At 39.1% G+C, this 22,249-nt stretch overlaps 1 protein-coding gene across 1 annotated transcript; it reads right to left on the bottom strand.

Annotated features, from left to right (window-relative positions):
- Positions 1–3,535: 3,535 nt before the first annotated feature.
- Positions 3,536–11,637, bottom strand: LOC148253028 (uncharacterized). The gene is made up of 2 exons (XM_088208145.1): positions 10,633–11,637; positions 3,536–5,950 (listed from the first exon to the last, which is right to left on the bottom strand). The coding sequence occupies exon 2, from the start codon at positions 5,938–5,940 to the stop codon at positions 5,182–5,184; it is 759 nt and encodes a 252-aa protein (XP_088064271.1). The 5' UTR covers positions 5,941–5,950; positions 10,633–11,637; the 3' UTR covers positions 3,536–5,181.
- Positions 11,638–22,249: the final 10,612 nt, after the last annotated feature.

Genomic DNA, 22,249 nt, shown 5'->3' with positions numbered 1-22,249 from the left:
AAAGGTTAACGGGTAGCGGAACCCCTATGGACCCCCATGGATACTAGTAGGCTGGTAAATGAGAAAAAGGGATATGTTGTACAATGATTGAATTACAAGAGGCGTGATAAGTGTTATGTTTTACAGCTTAGATTATTCAATGATTATGATGATGTTATTGTTTTTCTCATATTGTTTTCATAAATTCCACCAAGGTAAGTGGATGGTAAAGGTTTTCATGTTAATAAACGAGTTTATTGTAAATTGTGCTCCATTGGTCTTTTTGTGTTTTTCTACCCACCTTTATCTCCGTGACGGTGAGATATCGTGATGTTCTTACTGGGCTAGTGTAGCTCACTCCTTAATTAACCATTTCAGATCAGGAAGACATGGTTCCCGAGCCCGTTCCGCAGGAGGACGACGAAGGGGATGCCTAGAGACTCTGTAGTCATACGCATAGTTTATTTTCGAGTTTTCTTTCTTAGTTAGTTTAACCTTTTATATTTTAAGTACGTTTGTTTGGTTTTTCGTGTAAGGGATGTTAATTGAAATTTTGATCTCGCTTCCGCATTCGATATGATTTAAATACTCATTTCATTTTAATATTTTCCGGGGCCGTTACATATTACATTTATCACATGCAAATTCACCAAGTATCAGTAAATCACACATCATGCTTGAAAATAAGACAATTTGATTCATTTGAATATAGAAGCATGCAAAACAGACAAAATAACTATCATATTAAATTTGTTTATCCAAAAATATTCCTAAGGATGTCGAAAGTAATACTAGATTCCTTACCGAAACCTCGATATTTTCTCCTTCATCGTTTTCATTTCTTTTTCTTCTCTCACTATTTTACTCTCTCTCTCTCTCTAAATCTTTGAAAAATAGAAGAAATAGAAGTGTGGAGAAAAAAGGAAGGGGAAGAAAAATTTATAGAATTTCAGAACCGTTGAATTGGTACCAAGTGGCGAAATCCGGTAAAGTGAGAGGAGAAAAAGATTTTTAGCATGAAAAACGAGGGAGAAAAATTTTCTCCCTTGGCGGCAGCAATGCGCCACACAAGGCAGCGGTGGAGCTCCGCCCGAGGTAGCATAGCCCAGTTGGCACGCTGTAGGCGCACAAGCCTGCTACTGCGCGCGCGCACAGTGCCAAGCACCCACGTGGGCAAACCTATTTTCCCGTGGGATTTTTCCCTACGAGTTGGTTTTCTCCCGCTTTGTATTTTTGATTTTTTTCTAATTTTTTATTTTGAAATAAAACAGAATAATGTAAAATAAATAAAAATAAAAATAATAGTAAAATTAATAAAATAAATAAAAATAAAAATAAAAATAGATTAAAATCACAGATCTTGAGAATGACGTAAATTAATTTAAATTTAAGACGGTCAAAGTCTCGAATAAATAGAGTTTTCAAATCATTTTAGTACAGTGATGGGCGAGGTGTTACAATGGACTTCACAAGTTTAGGAAGATTATAGATTTGGTGTCCATTTTGAAGTGAGCCCTAATTTTTCTTTTGTTTACTTACGATTCTCATCAATTAAAGAGAGATATTCTCCAATTAAGAGGTTTCCTTAAGGGGTTGAGATACCTACACTATTTTAATTAAATCTTTCCTAATAGTAATTTTTTCATTATTTTATTTTTGATTTGGTTTCCTAATCAAGCTTATGCAATTAATTAGGAGATTTTCTTTCCTTATATTTTACTTAGCCTACAACTATAAATATTCCTTTAAACTATGATTATAAGTATCAAGTTTCAAAGCAATAAAAATACAAAGTTTTATCTTTCTATAAGTGAAGTGTTCTTCACCAGTCTCATTAATCGAGGAATTGGTTTAATTTATCAAGATAACTCTTGTGGCATTTTATCAATTCTGAATTTTTTTCATTTACCTTAATTCCAATTATCTATTGATTGCAGGTTAAGTAGGAAGAGTTTATCTAACTATAAGTTTTGACACTAACTGAAATAATGTGAGTTTTGAATTGTATTATTGATCTTGGGTTTCACATCATTTGGTATTAGAGCTTATACTCGAAATAAATCTTACTATCTCTTATATTTTATCCTTATATATTTGTTATCCTTAATAGTTAAAATAAAGAATCAAGTAAGAAGCAAACTGATTGGGTTTTCCTTATTTATTACATTCGATTATTATTTTATCTTTGCATAACCTTGTATCCGCTCATAGACATCACAAAAAAAAAAAAATCATATCCATTTTTTGTTTCTTGCATTATAAGTTTCTCTCTTTCATTGTGCTTTTCTTTCATTATATCACTAAGTAGCTAATTGTGTCCTAGTTACTTAGCATCATTCATAAACACACATTATCTTTATTTGTGTGTTTAAATTCTATTACTTTTAGAATTATTTTGCAATTTTCTTTTTCTATGATTCCTTGAAGTGTATTGAATAAAGCTTGATTACTTTGATCCAAGAGAATTCAATTATGGTATTCAACTTGAAGGGAGAAGATTGAGAGATTTTTACCATGGCTTGTCACAACATATGAGGTTCTATATAGAAGATATCCAAAGAAGGCTTAAAAAGCTTAGTGGGGTGATTTAAGACTTAAGAAATCTTAAGGAAGTGATGTGAACAAAGACAACCCAAAGGAATTCCTAAAGAAACAAGACACATTTTGCGAGTTATACCAACCCGTGGAGAGGAGAGAACTCGCAAGTGATAACTTGCACAAGGAAGCAACATGCACGTGCACACAACAAGGAAGCCATGCGCACACACAATGATGAGCGAATTCGCAAGTGCATGAAATCGTTCAAGTAATAAAGTGATAAGTAGAGTATTGTCCCACATGGATTGCGTATCAAGTATAAAAATTGTAGAAATTCTATTATTATCTAGAAATTAAAATTAAATTTTTGAAGGAAAAAAATTTAAAATAATTTAATAAAAGCAGAATAATTAAACTGAGGAAAACTTATCAATAGAAGGACACCAGAGTAATTAATTTCACCTGAATCTTAAGTATATTCGAGTTTTAACTATGCAATCGATTTAATCTAGTTTACAATGGTCAAACTATCTTAATATACTTTCGTTTTCCTTTTCTAAGTATTTTCTATGTCAATCAGTTAACAACTGCTAACCTTTTATAACAATTATTAATTTGATTTAATTAAATATGTGATAATTCGATTTTTTTTATATTAACTTGATTACATTACTTTGTTCAAGTCTTATTAACACTTTATAATATATGTCTAATTGATAAAATTTCACTCCCATTACTTTAAAATTATCAATCACAAATAAAGAAATGAGTTGGTCAATTTTTACAACCCAATTAAATTCGATACTGCTAACCAAAAGAAAGTTAAAAATTAAGTTACAAATTTATCTTTAATTCAGGTAACAAAGAAAAATTAACCGCACATAGTGAAATGAGTAATGACAAATATAATTGAGAAAAATATAATCACATAATAATAAAAAATAAATTTATAAAAATTTCCAAATACTAGCATTCGAATTTTATTATAAAAAAATTCTTGAAAATTTCCACCCAACAATATGCTGATTGAAAATTTAAATAAATATTGCTCGATTATTATTATTTTTTCTCTCCACTAAATTCTCTGTTTTGCGTTTCTGCTTCTTCTGCAATCAGTTGACGATTCTGCTTCTGTCACACTCAGTTCGTCACGTGCAGCTTTGGGTTTTTGCTTCTAATATGCTCCCGTTCAAGCCTTCTGCTTGCTCTTGCTATGTTTGCAAATCTATTTTTTTTCTTTTTCTCTCTCTCTCTCTCTGTATGTTTCTCTTTTTCCCTATTTTACGAAAGGCTGTTTTGGGGATGTTTTCTGTTCTTATTTTCACTTGATGGTAACCTGATCGCAGGTCTATTTTGGAGAAGACCTGCGCACCCTGCAGCTGATCGAAGAGGTTGTCAATTCTGGGTAGGGGATATTTGTTCTTGATTGTGACATTGTTCAATCCTCTGTAATCAATACACAGTCTCTACGTTCCATCTCCCTTTCTGGCAAACGTGACTCCGGCACCCCAAGGAGACACACTGTGTCTAATAAAACTACTGTCTTGCAATTCAGTGATATATTTCCTTAGCTTTTCCATCTCAACGTGGCTCATGCGGTAAGGAGCAACTAAAATGGACTGGGTGCCTGGTTGCAGGTCTATAGTGAACTCAACTTTCCTGTCCATTAGTAATCTGGGCAGTTCGTCCGGAAACACATCTGGAAAGTCTCTTGGATACAAATTTCCTTCTTGGGCTTGTCTAGTTAGAGAAAATAGCAAGGTTAAAGTACTTAAAAATTAAAGAAACTTGTCATCAAGGAATAAGTATCAAATAATTTTATTAATTTGTAAATGGCTCCTCATTAGGAGGATTGAATACAATCTTCTTGTTAAAGCAATCTATGGTGGCGTGATACGCCGCTAGCCAATCCATTCCTAAAATTACATCAAAATCCCCCGTGTCTAACCCTATTAGGTCTACACTCAGTTTCTTATTTGCTATCTCCACGGCACAAGCTCTGTAGACAACTTTCCCTAATACTGTTTCACCCCCAGCAGTAGACACAAACAATATTGAATCAAGTTTATCAGGTGATACATTAAGTTTAGATGCAAAAACATGTGAAACAAATGAATGCGATACACTAGTGTCAAATAAAACATGAGCAATATGGTCATAGATAGTGTACATACCTTGTACCACGTCCGGGTCGGCGTCGGCATCCTGCTGTGTGAGGTTGTAAACCCTGCCTTAAAAAGGAGGTCTTCATTGGTTTTGGTTCCTCGGGCACTCTCTCGCATAGTGCTGGGCACTACCACATATGCGATAGGTGTTGTTGAGGCGATAGCATGGTCGGTCCCTGTGATCCCTGCCGCAGTGCTGACAGATCTTGCCACATGCTGCCTCTGGAGCCTGAGGGGGAGCCTGGATCGCCGATCTAGGCCTCATATTTTGTTGGACAGGCGCAGTAGGTGCTGGTCTGCAGGTTGGAACTGAGGGTCTGTGACTCCCTGATGACTAGGAAAGGGTGTTGAAACTCCTCTCCACGATCTGCACTTTTGCCAGAACAGCTGAACATGTCTTGAGCTCTAGTACCAACAAGTGCCGCTTGATCTCTAGGCAGAGGCCCCACTGGAACCTCCTGGCCTTGCTGCCCTCATCCATCAATGTCTCAGGGGAGTATCAGCCCAGCTCTAGGAACTTACGAGCATACTCCGACACTGTCATGTTTCTCTGGACCAGCTGAACAAACTCCGTCTCCTTTAAATGTCGGATGTGCTCGGGGAGGTACTCAGCATAAAAGGCTGCTAGGAACTGCTCCCAAGTGACAGGCGTGGGCAGGGTGGTCTGCTTGAGCTCCCACCAACGATCTGCTTCCCCCACCAACATGTAGGAAGCAAGAGTAACCCTCTGCTCAGGAACTACTCCTAAGGTTTTGAAAGCCTTTTCTGTCTCCATCAACCAGTACTGGGCATTTTCAAAAGAGGACTCCCTTGTAAAAGTGGAAGGGTTTAGTCTCCTGTACCTCTCTACGTAGCCCGGGTCAATCAGGGAAGGAGCTGGGTCCCGTGGAAGAGGGACTAGGCCGGGCTTAGGATAGACTAGGGGGCCCTGTGGTGGCACCTGCTGATATAGTGGGGGCACCAGATCATACTGTGGCAGTGCCGGGCAACACTGTGGCTGAGGCACCAGATTATACTGCGGTGGTGGTGCCGGGTGGTACTGTGGAGGAGCAAGCTCTTGCCGGGGTGGCTCGGGATCCACTCGCTGCAGTGGTGGCTCAAACTGTGGTAGTGGGGGAGGGTCGAGAAATTCCCTTCTCTCATCTCGACCTTGTTGAGCAGTAATGATCCTTTCGAGCATCTCAAACATTCTGTCAACATCCTCCCGAAGCGAATCATCCCGGGCTGCTCGGTTTAGTGGGGGTCTTCCTCTCCTCATCTCTCTGCACCTGCATTTTACAAGTAAGGGTTGAGTAATAATTCCCAATTTGGTATTCCTCTAAGTATTATTGTGTAAGAGATGGGTCCGAGGAACGCGGCTCTGATACCAACTATAACGGCCTCGGAAATTAAAAAGAAATGAATAAATTTATTATAAGTGCGGAAGCGAAATAAAATAGATTATGATTAACATCCCTTACATAATAACCAAAACGAATTAAACGTATGAAAGAATAAACTAACTAAAGAAAATACTATAAATGAATACTATAAGGAAAACTAATAAATTCTTATGATTCTACTCGCCGTCTTCCTGCAGAACGGGCTCGAGGACCAAGTCCTCCTGATCTGAAATGGTTAAGTAAGAAATGAGCTACACTAGCCCAGTAAAGACATCACACTATCTCACTGTCACAGAAGTAAAGGTTGGTAGAAAATCAAAAACGACCAATGGAGCATAATTTATAACAAACTCATTTATCAATAATAAAAATCTTTACTGCCCACTTACCTCGGTGAGATTCATGAAAACAACTTATGAGCAACAATATCATAAACATCATAAGATCATGCACACTCTGTAACATAACACATATTATGCTTTTGTATTTCAATCATCAGGCAACAAATTTCCTCTTTTATCAGTCTACTAGTATTCATGGGGATCCATAGGGGGTCCCCGCTACACGTGAACCATTCACATTAATAACTTAATTCCAGGGGCGTCCCCATACCCCGTCCGATATGAGTGCCAAAACTATAAACCTCAATACCTCGTCCAGTATGAGGGTGAAACGGGCCGTCCCCATACCCCGTCCGGTATGGGCACCAAAACACATAAAGTCTCCATACCTCGTCCGATATGAGAGACCACGTTCCCGGTAGGGTTCTCTATGGACCCGGTCCGTCTATCATTTCCCAGGATATCTAGTCAGGCTGTCGACATCATCCATTTATCAATTCACATACCCTTTTTTTATTTTTCTTAATCTCAATTATCCAACCAAACATAAATATGTAAACCGGTAATGGACACCAAACAAAGCAACACAACATCGGGTTCACAATAATTCAAAGCATAATAAATGAAACCGTGATTCATGCATATGAAACCATAGAATAAGCACATCAGGCACCATACTGCATTCAAAACTGTAAAATAAATCAAACAACACCTGACCGAAAAATACATCAGTTTTGGGCTCCATTAGCGATCTTAATTAATTATACATATCCATTAATTCCTAAAATACCGTTTTATCATTTATTAATCTTTAATTCCGTGATAGGAAATAGGGTGAGGGATCCTTACTTGTTTCGGAATCTGAAATCGGGTTCTCACTGTGCCTACGGGCAGTCCCTGGATTCCCTGAATTTTTTTCCAGAAACTGAAACACACTTCCGGTACTTGCACATGTCCCCAAAAAATCCCAAATCAGACTCAAGCCCCTTTCGGCCAATTTCAGAATTCCGGCACGGCGGCTCCGCCGTGCTCTGGCGTCGGCGCCGCCGTCCACAGCGACGATCCGCCTTGGGTTGGCCGTTTCCGGCCGTTTTCGATCGAATTCGGCCAGACTTGCATTGGTTCCTGTGATAAATAACCCTAGGGCCCTTAGTGGGCCAAAAAATTCTAAAAAACTGAGATTTACCGGCGACGAAGCTCTCGGGTACAGCAGCTCCTCCAGCGTGAGTTGCGATTTGATGTTTTGCTCCGGTCAACCTGTAGAGAAAATGACGATGGTCACAGTGGTATAAAAATTACATTGAACGGGAACCGAGAAGGATCTCATCGGAGGAAAAAACTGAGAAAACTAGCGGCGGCGCCGCTAGACTTCGGCGGTGTTTTCTAGCCAATCGGCCGGTAGTTTGCCTCCGATTTGGCCATAGAGAGGTTCAGCATCGAAAAACGAGCCAAAAGGAGAAATTTTACCTCGTTTGGCGGCCGAAAAATCCTTCGGTGTGGCGGCGGATGGCGGCGGTCGGTTCCTTCGGTGGCTAGTTCGTCTTCTCCAACTAGGGTTCTGGCGGCTAAGGTTTGGGGTTGGGTGTGGATGCGATTATTTATAACCCTCCCCTTTTAATTTGAGCCGTTCATCATGATTTAATCTGGACCGTTCGATCGCAATTAAATTGGAAATAAATCTGAGTCGTCCGCACGCGTGAGATTTGGGCCGTCCGTGCGCGCGGGAACGGATCTGGGCCGTCCGATCGTGCGCACACGGATCGCCCACGTGTCTCCGTCCTGCGTGGCTTCCCGCATCAGCGTCCCTGCCACGCAGCGTGTCCTGGTTGGCCGGGGCTGCTGACGTGACACTATTTTTCTAAATTGCATTTTGACCACCGGTTTTCGATTTTCTTTTCAAAAACACCCCCAAAATTCAAATTTTCACCGATTTTTTTCAAAATCAATTTCAATTAAATTTTAAAAATAATTTTACCTTATTTTATTATTATTATTATTTTTATTTGTATTAAATTAAATTAAATTAAATTAAAACCTTATAAATTAAATATTAAAATAGAATAAAATTAAACAAAATTCCAATAAAAAATTAAAATAAAATAAAAATAAAAATAAAATAAAGAAAAATTTTGGGTGTTACATTACTACTATGTATACTTACTCCGCACGTTAAGTAGGAGGATCCAAATACTAAACCAAATCAGTAGGAGGCACACTCTGTACTCTGATGAGAGTCTATTTCATTTTGTTCTCTTACTGGTACTGTATATTTTGTTATGACTCTATTTTCGAACCCATGCTCTTGTAAGTGATATTACAATGTTATCAAGGGATGTTGTATAGAACATTTTGTTTTGAATGTACAAAATTATCTATGTCGCATGTTAAATAGTCAATGAAGACCCTTAGATACTTTGGGCTATCACAGAAACAGCGAGAATAGAAGGATGAAATAAAAAATTTAGAGGGTTGGTTAAACATTCATACTTAAAAAAAAAAAAAGAAAAAGAATTTGTGACAGCCTGCAGTCCCTCCCCCCTTCCCCTAAGAAACTACACAGCCAAAAAAATTGAATAAAAAAATACAACACAAACATTTAAAAAAAAATACAACAAAAGCTATTCATCCCTTATATAACATGTAACATAATTTACGACATGAGATTACAAGATTCTGTAGAGTCTACTACTGAACTAAGACTCACCTGATGAAAAGTAAAATATGAAATTTTTTATTTGGCTTTATAAGTTATCTTTCTGGAATTGATCTGAAAAAAATTAAAATTTGAATGGAATGAGCAAAATAATAGGCTTAGTAAGTACGTCTAGTAGACTACACTCTTGGCAGGCATATACAACACCCATTTAACTATTCAAAGATATAAAACTTTTCTTTTCATTTTCATTTGAAGACTATGAAATGTAGAAAGATTTAAATTTGCTAATTTGCCCCTTATTATCTCCTTAATACCCATTTATCCAACCAAATCTCTCATGATTACCCCTTGAAATTCCACCCATTAGTTTATCCCTTAAATACACGTCTCAATTTATCTCCCAAAACCCCTCTAAGTTCACTTTATCCCTCATATTCCACTATAACCGAATCTTATTCTCAATATCACAATTCAATTTCCCTCGTAATTCACGACTAAATTAAGGCATCTGTAACCCTTCAGTAGGTGACCCTGATCCTCGATTTACTCCCCAACACAATCACCATATTAACATTGTTAGTGTTTTATTTGATGTTGAGTAATTTCAGTTTTCCTACTATTCTTTCTAACTTTCAACTGTTGATTCCTAATCATATACGAAGTGACTAGCAAAACAAATACCATTTTGGGATTTAGTTCCCCACTACGTTACTGGGAGACACACACAATTCATGCAACAATTGGTCACAGCAGTCCATCACTAGGTGACCCAAAACAGAACATGCATCCCAACCACATCTGAAAGGGCTTTCATCCACCCTCAGGTAGAGTTCAACCACCACTGAATTTCACCCATATTATTTTGACGTATATTGAGAGTTTTTGTTTGAAAGGTTCTATTTACCTTTTTATGTGTTTGTATAGTGATTTTTGTTTCTTGAGTTTTATTTGTGTCATTAATTATGCTATACATTTCTTGCTATGTTATCTGCATTCTCAAGCACTTCTTACATCTCTTTAATTACATACACTCTTTTCTATCACTTTACAACACTTCCATTCTCAATGAATTCCACACTAACTCAACTATGTTTTATGTTGTTAATTTAAAAGTTTTCAAATATTCTATTTAATTTATTGTAATTTATTTATTTTGATTTATGTTAGTTTATTTTGTGTTTTTATTTGTGTTATAATTCTATTTTGAAATTTATAAGTTTATTGAAAATTTATTTTATTTGTTGCTTTGTTTCATTATTTATAATTTTATTCAATTTAAACTCATCTTCTTTACATTTTACTATTTCTTCGATTTCCTAATCTACTCAAAACACATCCAATAAACCATCACATTCAAACAACAAGGAATCATGAATAAATCGATCACACAACATGCATTATTAATGAAAATCCATTTTCACAATTTCCAAGTTACCTGAATTAATTACTAATTCCCGATTTCTTATTCTTTAAGTCCTTTTTTAAAACTCTTCAAAATTTGATTTTGAAAACGTTCCTTGATTTCTATAACATGTATGTGTTGCTTCGTGTTAGCTACTACATATATTTACCTCCATTCCGGATGACTAAAGCTCACTTTATGATCTTTTAATGCCCTTTTTCCCAATTCTACATTGCCTACGCAAAAATAAAATAAATTTTCATAAAATTTTATTACAATTGAAATTAAATTAAATTACTTATCTATCTAATTTAATTTATTTCTAGTTAATTTGAACTAGAAAAACCTTAGATCTATACAGTCACCCACGGATGCAGGCACAACTACCTGCGCATGCGGGCACAGTCCCCCCCAGACGCGGCACAGTCGCCCGCGACAACGCACATTCCAACCCCTATTCAGATCTCCCTCTCCCGCAGCACCAGCACCCCCCTCATGTACACAAATAAGTCCCCTGCCCGCGAAAGCCGCGCACACGGCAACACCCACTCGCGACCTAGCTGCTTACGGCCAAGCCCCCTTTTCTTCTCCGCACTCGCAGCTCACACTGCTCGCACATGTGAACCACTCGTCTCCTCTGCTTTACGGCCCCAAACCGCTCCCTTTCTTCTCCTTCTCCTCTCTTAGCTCACCTTCCTCTTTCGCTCACCCAGTTCTCCTCTCTTCTCCCTCAGCTCGCCTTCCTCTCTTGCTCACCTCGCTCTCCTCCCTTCTTTCTTGGCCTTCTTTTTCCCTCTCTCTTTCTTCTTTTCCCCTTTGTAGCGAGCCCCTCTTCCCTTTCTCACCTCTCCGCTCCTTCCCACTCCATCCTCCTCGCGCATGTGGCCACCACCACATGCAGCGCCACTACCCCTCTCTCCCTCGGCTTCCTTTCTTTTCTTCTTCTCCATGCAAGATCATTGCTGGACAATCTCTCTCCTTCTCCCCGACTCGCGGTGGTTCGCCACGAGTAGCTCCTCCTTTGAGTGGAGATCGTGGCTATGTGATCTCCCCACCTTCCTCTCCTTTCAACCGAATGGCCTCAAGTGAGGGAAACCCTAATCGGGTTTCCGCTAAATAGGCTGACCGTCGGCCATTGGATATCTATTGAGAGATCTAGGTCGTTCATTTTGGTCAGGGGCATTTTTGTCATTTCACATCCAAAAATGCATCTTGACCATTCAATCAGGAGCACCTAGATCGTAGCCGTAGGATCTAGGGTTTCATTAAGGGCAAAAGGGCATGTGTGAAATCTCGACCGTTAGATAAGATGTCATGCAATCTACACCATTCATTCGAATTTTGATTGAGATAGAATCCTAACCGTTTGATCAAATTAGGCAGGAAACAATCCAGGGCATTAGATCATGATCCGCATGAAGTGGCCTCTCAGCCGTCGGATTACCCTGCCCACAAGTGATCGCAACCATCCCTTAAGAGCATAACAAGGACACGTGTGGACTGTTGATAATGCCAAGGTGGGAACGCCCCTTGGCTGTCTGATTCGTTCATAGGCAAATCACCACAAGGGCAACCATGCATGCATAGGCATGCTTGCGTGTCAGCCACATAACTTGAGGCCACTGCCTGCATTGCCACATCACCCACTGATATGGCCCAACTTTTCAAAATTATAAAAAGTCCCAGTTTTTTAAATTATTATTCATTTAGGTCCTCGGATCCCACTTTGAGCCCAAACGACCTTTGATTTTTTTTTATTTCTCGCATGTAGGTTCCAAAGTTTCTATTTAATTTATTTTCACGTTTGAATGTTATTTTTAATTTGTTTAAATATTTATTTAATAATATTTAATTTTATTAATTTCTTATTTCTTTATAAATCTATTTTCTACTTTCCTAATTTTCTGAATAATTTTATTTTAAAATTTGTTCGGGGTGACCATGTTTTCCTCAAGGTCTTTCTATACAAAGAAAAATTATGGTATGGTAAGAGAGGAAAGTTGAGTCCTTGTTTTATTGGATCTTTTAAGATTTTGGAGCGTACAGACCCAATGGTATACAATATTGCTTTGCCCCTTGAACTCTCTGGCCTACATGACGTTTTCCATGTATTCATGCTCAAGACATATCACCATGATCCTTCTCACATCAACTCACATCAGCAAACTCTTCTCTGTTTAGATGTGGCTTATGCGGAATACCCTACCAAGATCATTGATAATGTGGAGAAGGTTATAAGAAATAGGAGGATTTTAATTGTAACACTCTAAATTAATTTTTTTTGTAATTTAAGGTGTAATTATAAATATAAATTCTTAATTTTTCAATTTGTTAATTTTAATTTAGAGTAAAAATGAAGTAAAATTGATAGATGATTAAATTGAAAACAATTTTGGGAAAAATGGGTGAAAATTTAGGTTCTGATATATTTTTGAAATTAGAAAATAAGAGTCAAAATATAATTTAGAGAAGTTTCACCACGTCAGATGCCTGGTCAAATGGCCCGCTAAATCAGGACGCGCCGCGTGGAAGCGGACGCTGACGCGGTGCCACGCGGGGTGATCTACGTACCTGCGATCAAACGGCCCAGATGCGTTCCCGCGCGCACGGACGGCCCAGATGCGTTTCCTCTCCAAACGCGATCTGACGGTTAGATTTGAATGCGATCCGATGGCCTAGAGTGGATCGCGTGGACGGCACAGATTAGATCGCGATGAATGATCCAGATTCACTCCCTATTTAATCGCGATCGGATAGTTTAGATCAAACGTGATGGACGACCTAGATCAAAAGTGGACGGATATAAATAACTCCCATCCACACCAAACCCTAACCCTAGCCGTCAGACCCCCTTGTCGGAGAAGAAGACCCGGCCACCAGAAGGACATTGCCGCCACCTGCCGCCGCACCGGAGTTTTTTCTGACCGCCAAAAAAGGTAAAAATTTTCTTTTTGCTCGAAATTCAATTTTAAACACACCCATGGTCAATCGGAGCAAAAAGACTGACTAAGGCCAGAAAACATCGGTGAAGCCCGACAGTGCAGCTGTGGAAAATTTCACATAACACCTACGATGAGACCCTTCCCGATTCCTGTTATGTGTAATTTTTTCACCGTTGTGATCACCATGTCCTTCTTTACAGATTGATCATAGCAAAACACCCAAACCACAACGTGAGTCGGAGGAGCCGCCGCATCGGAGAGCCCGCTGCTGGTGAGTTTCGGGTTTTTATGTTTTTTCAGCCGACCAAGGTCTTTTAATGTATTTTATTGCAGGGATCGATGCAGAATCAGCTGAATTCGACCAAAAACGGTCGAAAACAGCCAACCTGAGGCTGACCGTCGCCACAGGTAGCGGCGCCGTCGGTAGAGCCGCCGTGCTGGAATTCTAAAATTGGCCAAGTGGGCTCCAGGACTAATTTTGGATTTGATTTGAATATTTGTAAGTGCTATTAGCGCGTTTTAATTTCCGAAGAAAAATTCAGGGAACCCGAGAATCACCCATAGGCGCAGTCGAACAGCTTAGCTTTTCGGCCATCAAATGGAATAAGGATCCCTCACCCTATTTTTTATCATAGAATTGAAGTTCAAATAAATAATAATATAGTATTTTGTGTAAATTTAATAAATGTGCATAATTAATTACAGATTGCTAATGGAGCTAGTACTGGAAATTATTCTCTGTTGATTTCTGTTGATTTATTTTACAGTCTAAAAATATGATAGTATCTGATTTATCAATTTTATGGTTTGAATGCATGTATTGCTATCTTACGTGACCACCGTTTAGTTGAAAAATTGAGATATGATTGTATTCCCTGATGCATGTTTGTTTACTTATATGATTATGGTTGATTTGAAAAATGAAGACTAACGTAAAACGGAAAAGTTGTGTGAGAAAATGAATAGATGAAAACGGCAGTCTTATTGGATATCCTGAGAGATGGTGGCCAGACCGAGTACATAAAAACTCTTACCGTGAACGTTGTTTCATACTGGACGGGGTATAGAGACTTTATAATTTGGCGCTCATACCGGACAGGGTATGGGGACGGCCCGCTTTACTCTCATACCGGATGGGGTATTGAGGTTTAATAATTTGGCACTCATACCGGACGGGGTATGAGGACGGCCCGTAATTGAGATTGTTTAAGAAAATGATTCACGTGTAGCGGGGACATCCCTATGAAGCCCCATGGATACTAGTAGGCTGGTGAAAAAAGTGACAGTTATTGTTTGGTTTATTGACGATGTATATAGACTTATGATATGTGCTATGTTGCTGATTTTACATAAAATTATGATCTGTATGATATTATTTTCTACATAGGTTATTTTCATAAATTCCACTATGGTAAGTGAATGGTAAATGATTTTATTATTGATAAATGAGTTTGCTAAATTTAGTGCTCCATTAGTGGTTTTCGATTTTATACTAACTTTTACTTCTGTGTCGGTGATATAGTGTGATATCCTTACTGGGCTAGTGTAATTCATTCCTTATTTAACTATTTCAAATCAAGAGTACCAGGTTCCAGAGCCCGATCTGCAAGAAGATTGCGAGTAGATGCTAGATTTTTTTTTTGTTTTCCATTTATTTTCTTTGTATATTTCTGGTGTTGTTACAGTTGGTATCAGAGTCGCATTCCTCGAACCCATTCCTTACACACAATTCCTACAGAACACAAAAACATAGGATTATCACTCAACCATTCCTTATGAAATGCAGGTACAGATAGATGAGGAGAGGAAGACTCCCACTAAATCGAGCAGCCCGAGATGGCTCGCTTAAAGAAGATGTTGACCCGATATTTGAGATGCTGGAGAAACTCATTGCTGCCCAGCAGGGCCAGGAGGAAAGGAGGGAACTACCTAACCCTCCCCCACTACCACAGCTTGAGCCACCCCTACAACGAGAGGATCCTAAGCCACCCCGGTACGACGCTGCTCCTCCACAGTACCACCCGGCACCACTACAGTACCACCCGACACCACCACAGTACAATCCGGTGCCCCCACCGTATCAACAAGTACCACCACAGGGCCACCAAGTCCATCCTCAGCATGACCTAGTCCCTCTTCCACAGGACTCAGCTCCTTCCATGATGAACCCAGGCTACATAGAGATGTATAAGAGATTAAATCCATCTACTTTTGCAAAGGGATCCTCTTTTGAAGATGTCGAGTACTGGTTAGCAGAGACAGAGAAGGCTTTCAAGACCCTATGAGTGACTCTCAAACAAAAAGTCACCCTTGTTACCTACATACTAGTGGGAGAAGCAGACCACTAGTGGGAACTCAAATAGACCACCCTGCCTGTTCCAGTTACTTGTGAATAGTTCTTGGCAGCTTTTCGTGCAGAATACCTCCCAAAGTATCTCCGACATCTGAAGGAGATGGAGTTTGTACAGTTGGTCCAAGGAAACATGACTGTGTCAGAATATGCACGCAAGTTTCTAGAGTTGGGCCGATATTCCCCTGAGACACTATTAGATAAAGGCAAGAAGGCTAGAAGGTTCGAGTAGGATCTCCGCCCAGAGATCAGACAGCAGTTGTTTGTGCTAGAGCTCAGGACTTATTCGGCTGTTCTGGCCAAGGTATAGCTAGTGGAGAAGAGCTTCCGCACCTTCTTTCAGGCAGCAGGGAACCTCAGACCCTCAGTTCCACCCCAGAGACCAGCACCTACTATGCTTGTTCAATAGAACAAGAGGCCTAGGCCGATGATCCAAGCTTCTCCTCAGGCTCCAGTGGCAGGACGCGATAAGATCTATCAACATTGTAGCAGGGATCATGGGGACCGACCCTGCTATCGCCTCAACAACACATGTCGTATATGTGGTAGTGCCCAACATTATGCGAGGGAGTGCTCAAGGAACCAGAATCAGGTCAGACCTCTTATGCAGGGCAGAGTTTACAATCTCACTAGCAGGATGCAGAAGCTAACCCAGACGTGGTGCAGGGTATGTACACTATCTGTAGCCATCTTGTTCATGTTTTGATTGATACTGGTGCATCGCATTTATTTATTTCACATACTTTTGCATCAAAATTTAATGTATTACCTGATAAACTTGATTCTGTGTTATTTGTATCTACTACTAGGAGTATGACACTATTGGGAGAAGTTGTATACAGAGTCTATATTATAGATATAGTAGATAGAAAATTAAGTGTGGACCTAATAAAATTAGACACAGGGGACTTTAATGTAATTTTAGGAATGAACTAGTTAGCAGCATATCACGCCACCGTCGATTATTTTAGTAAGAAGGTTGTATTCAATCCTTCTAATGAGGAGCCGTTCACAAATTAATAAAATTATTTAGCATTTATTCCCTCACGGTAAATTTTTTTATTATCAAGTAGTTTAACCTTGTTGTTTTCTCTAACTAGGCAAACCCAAGAAAGAGATTTGTATTCAAGAGATTTCAGTAGTTCGAGACTTTTCAGATGTGTTTTCAGATTAACTACCTGGACTGCCAGTGGACAGAGAAGTCGAATTCACCATAGACCTTCAGCCAGGCACCCAACCCATTTCAGTCGCTCCTTACCGCATGAGCCGTGTTGAGATGGAGGAACTGAGGAAACAGATCATTGAATTGCAGGACAGCATGTTTATCCGACATAGTGTGTTTCCTTGGGGTGCCGGAGTCACCTTTGCCAGAAATGGAGATGGGACATTGAGGTTATGTATTAATTACAGAGGTTTGAATAGAGTCACAATCAAGAACAAGTATCCCATTCCCAAGATTGATGACCTCTTCGATCAGTTACAGGGTGCCCAGATCTTCTTCAAAATAGACATGCGTTCAGGTTATCATCAGGTAAAAATTAGGGCATAAGACATCACCAAGACAGCCTTTCGAACTAGGTACGGGCACTATGAGTTCCTAGTCATGCCATTTGGACTAACCAATGCTCCAGTCATCTTCATAGAGTTTATGAACAGGATTTTCAGACAATTCCTGGATCAGTTTATTATTGTATTTATCGATGACATCTTAGTTTATTCAAAAAGCAGAGAGGAATACGTCCACCATCTGACTCAAGTTTTGTAGGTTCTTAGAGAAAAGAAGCTGTATTCAAAGTTGAGTAAGTGTGGGTTCTGACTTGAATAGACTACCTTCCTGAGACACATCATATCAAATGATAGAGTGTCAGTGAACCCCGAAAAGGTTGAAACAGTGCTCGGTTGGAAAAAATTGACATCAATTAAGGAGATCCGTAGTTTTCTAGAAATTACAGGTTATTACCGCAGGTTTGTGGAAGAATTTTCTAATCTAGCTGCTCATCTGACTCGGCTCACGAAGAAGAATGTCAAGTTTGAGTGGAACGAGAACTGTAAAAGAATTTTTTCAGAACTAAAGAAACGACTGACTACTGCACTTGTGTTGGCCTTGCCAAGCGGATCGGGTGGATATACAGTTTACAGTGATGCCTCCTACCTAGGTTTGGGTTGTATATTGATGCAGTATGGGAAGGTCATAGCCTATGGGTCCAGATAGTTGAAGAGTCATGAGAAAAACTATCTCACCCACGACTTACAGCTTGCCGTAATCATGCACTCTTTAAAAACTTGGCGCCATTATTTATATGGGGAGACCTTTTAGATCTATACTGATCACAAGAGTTTGAAACACATATTCACTCAAAAAGATCTCAACATGCGTCAGAGAAGGTGGATATAACTTTTCAAAGACTATGATTGCAACATCTTGCATCACCAGAATAAGGGTAACGTGGTAGCTGATGCACTCAGTAGAAAAAGTGCAGGTACATCAGCCCAATCGATGGTTTCAGAATGTAGGCAGATAGGGGCTGCACAACAGGTATGGCTTCAGGACTGAGGAGACTCATATGTTTGGGCCACCTGACCGTTCAGCCTGAGTTAATCCAGAGAATAAGGGAAGCTCAGTCCGCCGATTCCACCCTAGCAGCCCTCAAGAAAGATACAGAACAGAGAGTTAACTCAGAATTTTGAGTCTCCGTCGATGGGTTGCTCAGATTCCAGGACAGGATATGTGTTCCAAGTGACAGTGAGTTAAAGAGAGACATTATGATAGATGCCCATAACTCAAAGTTCGCCATGCATCCCGAAAGCACTAAGATGTACTAAAGTATGCGACTCTGATTTTGGTGGAACGGAATGAAAAGAGATATAGCTGACTTTGTTTCTAAGTGTTTATATGTCAGTAGGTCAAGGTAGAGCATCAACGCGCAGGTGGACTACTTTAGCCATTACCAATCCCGGAGTGGAAGTGGAACATATCACCATGGATTTCGTGACAGGATTACCTAAGGCATGCTTAGGACATGATTTTATCTGGATAATTGTTGACCGGCTCACCAAGTCTTCTAACTTCTTGGCCATCAGGATGACCGATTCCTTGGACAAATTAGCAAGAATATATATCCGGAAAATAATCAAATTACGTCGAGTAGCAGTGACAGTAGTGTCCGACAGGGATCCCAGGTTCACTTCTCGATTTTGGTATAGCTTTCAGCAAGGCATGGGAATGAAGCTGCCCCTTAGTACTGCATTCCACCTCAGACTGATAGACAGTCAGAAAGGACAATCTGCACACTTGAGGATATACTCCGAGTTTGTGTTCTTGACTTCGGGGGCCATTGGGATGACCATCTACCCCTGATAGAGTTCGCCTACAACAACAGTTACCAAGTGAGTATTGGCATGGCTCCGTGTGAGGCGTTATATGGGCGCCAAAACAGGTGATAGAAAACTGTTCGGCTTAGATCTGGTAGAGGAGACTACATCCAAAATAGTTAAGATCAAGAAGAACATCCAGACGGTTCAGAGTAGGCAGAAGAGTTATGCAGACACCCAGATGAGGGATTTGAAATTTGAGAAGGGCGATCGGGTGTTCCTTAAGGTCACTCCTTTCAAAGGAATCAGTAGATTCAGCAGGAGAGGAAAACTGAATCCCCAATTTATTGAACTATTTGAAATCTTAGACAGAATTGGTACTGCCATATACAAACTAGCACTGCCTCTAGAATTTTTCAAGGTCTATAATGTGTTTCATGTGTCCATGCTACGCAAGTACAACCTGAACCCCTCTCACATCTTGGCCCACGAACCTCTTTCACTTCAGGAGGATCTGTCCTACGAAGAAGTACTAGTCGACATTGTGGACCGAAAGAGCAGATTACTCCGCAGCCAGAAAATTTCCTTTGTTAAGGTCCTATGGCAGAACCACACACCGAGAGAGGCCACATGGGAGCTAAAATAAGACTTCAGAGCTAAATATCCACAGCTTTTTGATTTAGAGTGGAAGAGACAAATTTGAGGGACCGAATTTCTTTTAAGGGGGGGAGAGTTGTAACACCCTAAATTAATTTTTTTGTAATTTAGGGTTTAATTATAAATGTAAATTCTTAATTTTTTAATTTTAATTTAGAGTAAAAGTAAAGTAAAATTGATTGAGGATTAAATTGAAAATAATTTTGGGGAAAATGGGTAAAAATTTGAGTTTTAGAGGTATTTTTGAAAAAAAAAAAATCAAAAAACAGATGTCAAAATACAATTTATAGGAGTTTCACCACGTCAAATGCCCGATCAGGAGACTCAGCGAATCAGGGCACGCCACGTGACAGCAGACACTGGCCCGGTGCCACGAGGGAGGCCACGCGGGCGATCCACGTGCTCACAATCGAACGACCCAAATTCATTCCCGCGCGCACGGACGGCCCAGATGCGTTCCCTCCCTAAATACGATTGGACAATCAGATTTGAACGCAATCGGATGGTCTAGAGTGGATTGCGATGGACGGCCCATATTGAATTGCGATAAACGATTCAGATTCACTCCCTATTTAATCACGAGCAGAGGGTCTAGATCAAATACGATTGATAGCCCAGATCAAAAGTAAATGCATATAAATAACCCCTATACACACCAAACCCTAACCCTAGCCGCAAGACCCCTTCGCCGAAGAAGAAGACCTGGCCACCGGAAGGACACTACCGCCACTCGCCGCCGCACCTGAGCTTTTTTCAACCGCCAAAAAAGGTAAAAAAAAATTTTTTGCTCGAAATTCAATTTTAAGCATATCCATGGCCAAATTGAAGAAAAAAAAACTGGCCAATTGACCGGAAAATGCCGGTGAAGCCCGGCGCCGCCGTCGCAGAGAATTTCACAAAATGCCTCTAATGAGGCCCTTTCCGATTCCCATTTTGTGTAATTTTTCTACCGTTATGATCATCGTGTTCTTTTCTATAGGTTGATTGGAGTAAAATATCCAACCGCAACGTGAGACGGAGGAGCTGCCGCACCAAAGAGCCCCGCCACTAATGAGTTTCAGTTTTTTGTATTTTTTGAGCCAACCGAGGCCCTTTAACGTGTTTTCTCGCAGGGATCGATAAAGAATCGGTAGAAAATAGCCTCACCTTATGTTTTATCATAGAATTGAAGTTTAAATAAATAATAATATAGTATTTTTTACGAATTTAATAAATGTGCATAATTAATTACGGATTGTTAATGGAGCCAGAACCAAAAATTGTTCTTTATTAATTTCTGTTGATTTATTTTATAGTTTAAAAGCATGATACTATCTGATTTATCAATTTTATAGTTTGAATGCATGTGTTGCTGCCTTATGTGACCACCATTTAATTTAAAAATTGAGATATGATTGTATTCCTTTATACATATTTGTTTGCTTATATGATTATGGTTGATTTGGAAAATGGAGACTAACGAAAAATGGAAAAGTTGTGTAAAAAAATGAGTAGATGAAGACGGTAGCTTTACTGGATATCATAGGAGATGATGGACGAAACGGGTATATAGGAAACCCTACCGTGAACGTTGTTTAATACTAGACGCGGTACAGAGACTTGATAATTTGATACTTATACTGATGGGGTATGGGAACGACTCGCTTTACGCTCATACCGGATGGGGTATGGGAACAACCCGTAATTGAGATTGTTAAAGAAAAGGGTTCGCGTGTAGTGGGGACATCCCTATGAAGCCTCATGGATACTAATAGGCTGGTGAAAAAAGTGACAATTATTATTTGGTTTATTGATGATGTATATAGACTTATGATATGTGATATGTTGCTGATTTTGTATGAAATTATGATATGTATGATATTATTATCTGCATAGGTTGTTTTCATAAATTTCACTGCGGTAAGTGAACGGTAAATGATTTTATGATTAATAAATGAGTTTGCTAAATTTAGTGCTCCATTAATAGTTTTCGATTTTATACCAACTTTTATTTCTACATTAGTGTAACTCATTCCTTATTTAACCATTTTAGATTAAGAAGATCAGGTTCTAGAGCCCGATCCGCAAGAAGATTGCTGAGTAGATGCTAGATTTTTTTTTGTTTTCCGTTTATTTCTTTTGTATATTTCTGGGGTCGTTACATTAATGGTCTATGTGTTATGGTAGCATCAGACTCCAGATGAAGTTACATGGGAATTGGAAGGTAAAATGTAGAACAAGTATCTCGAGTTCTTTTAAAAAATTTTAAATTTAGAAGACTAAATTTTTATAAGGTGGGGAGGATGTAACAACTCAAAACCTCTGTATTAAAATGCTGTGTTTTAAAACTTCATGTTTTAGTAAGTTACGATACTTAATATTAATTTTAATTTTAATCGGTATTAAAATCTTATTTTGCTTGATTTGATTTTTTATTTTTTTAATTTTAAATTTTTTATTTATATTTATTTATTTTGCACAAAAAAAAATTTATTTGGTAATTTTTTGGAAACAAAAAAAGAAAACAAAAAAATGGAAAAATTCAG

The sequence above is a fragment of the Carica papaya genome, chromosome 7, assembly GCF_054855325.1.
Source record: "Carica papaya isolate Zhongbai chromosome 7, ASM5485532v1, whole genome shotgun sequence".
Classification (NCBI taxonomy): Eukaryota; Viridiplantae; Streptophyta; class Magnoliopsida; order Brassicales; family Caricaceae; genus Carica; species Carica papaya.
The sequence above is the reverse complement of the archived record's forward strand: the minus strand, read 5'-3'. Positions and strand labels throughout refer to the sequence as shown.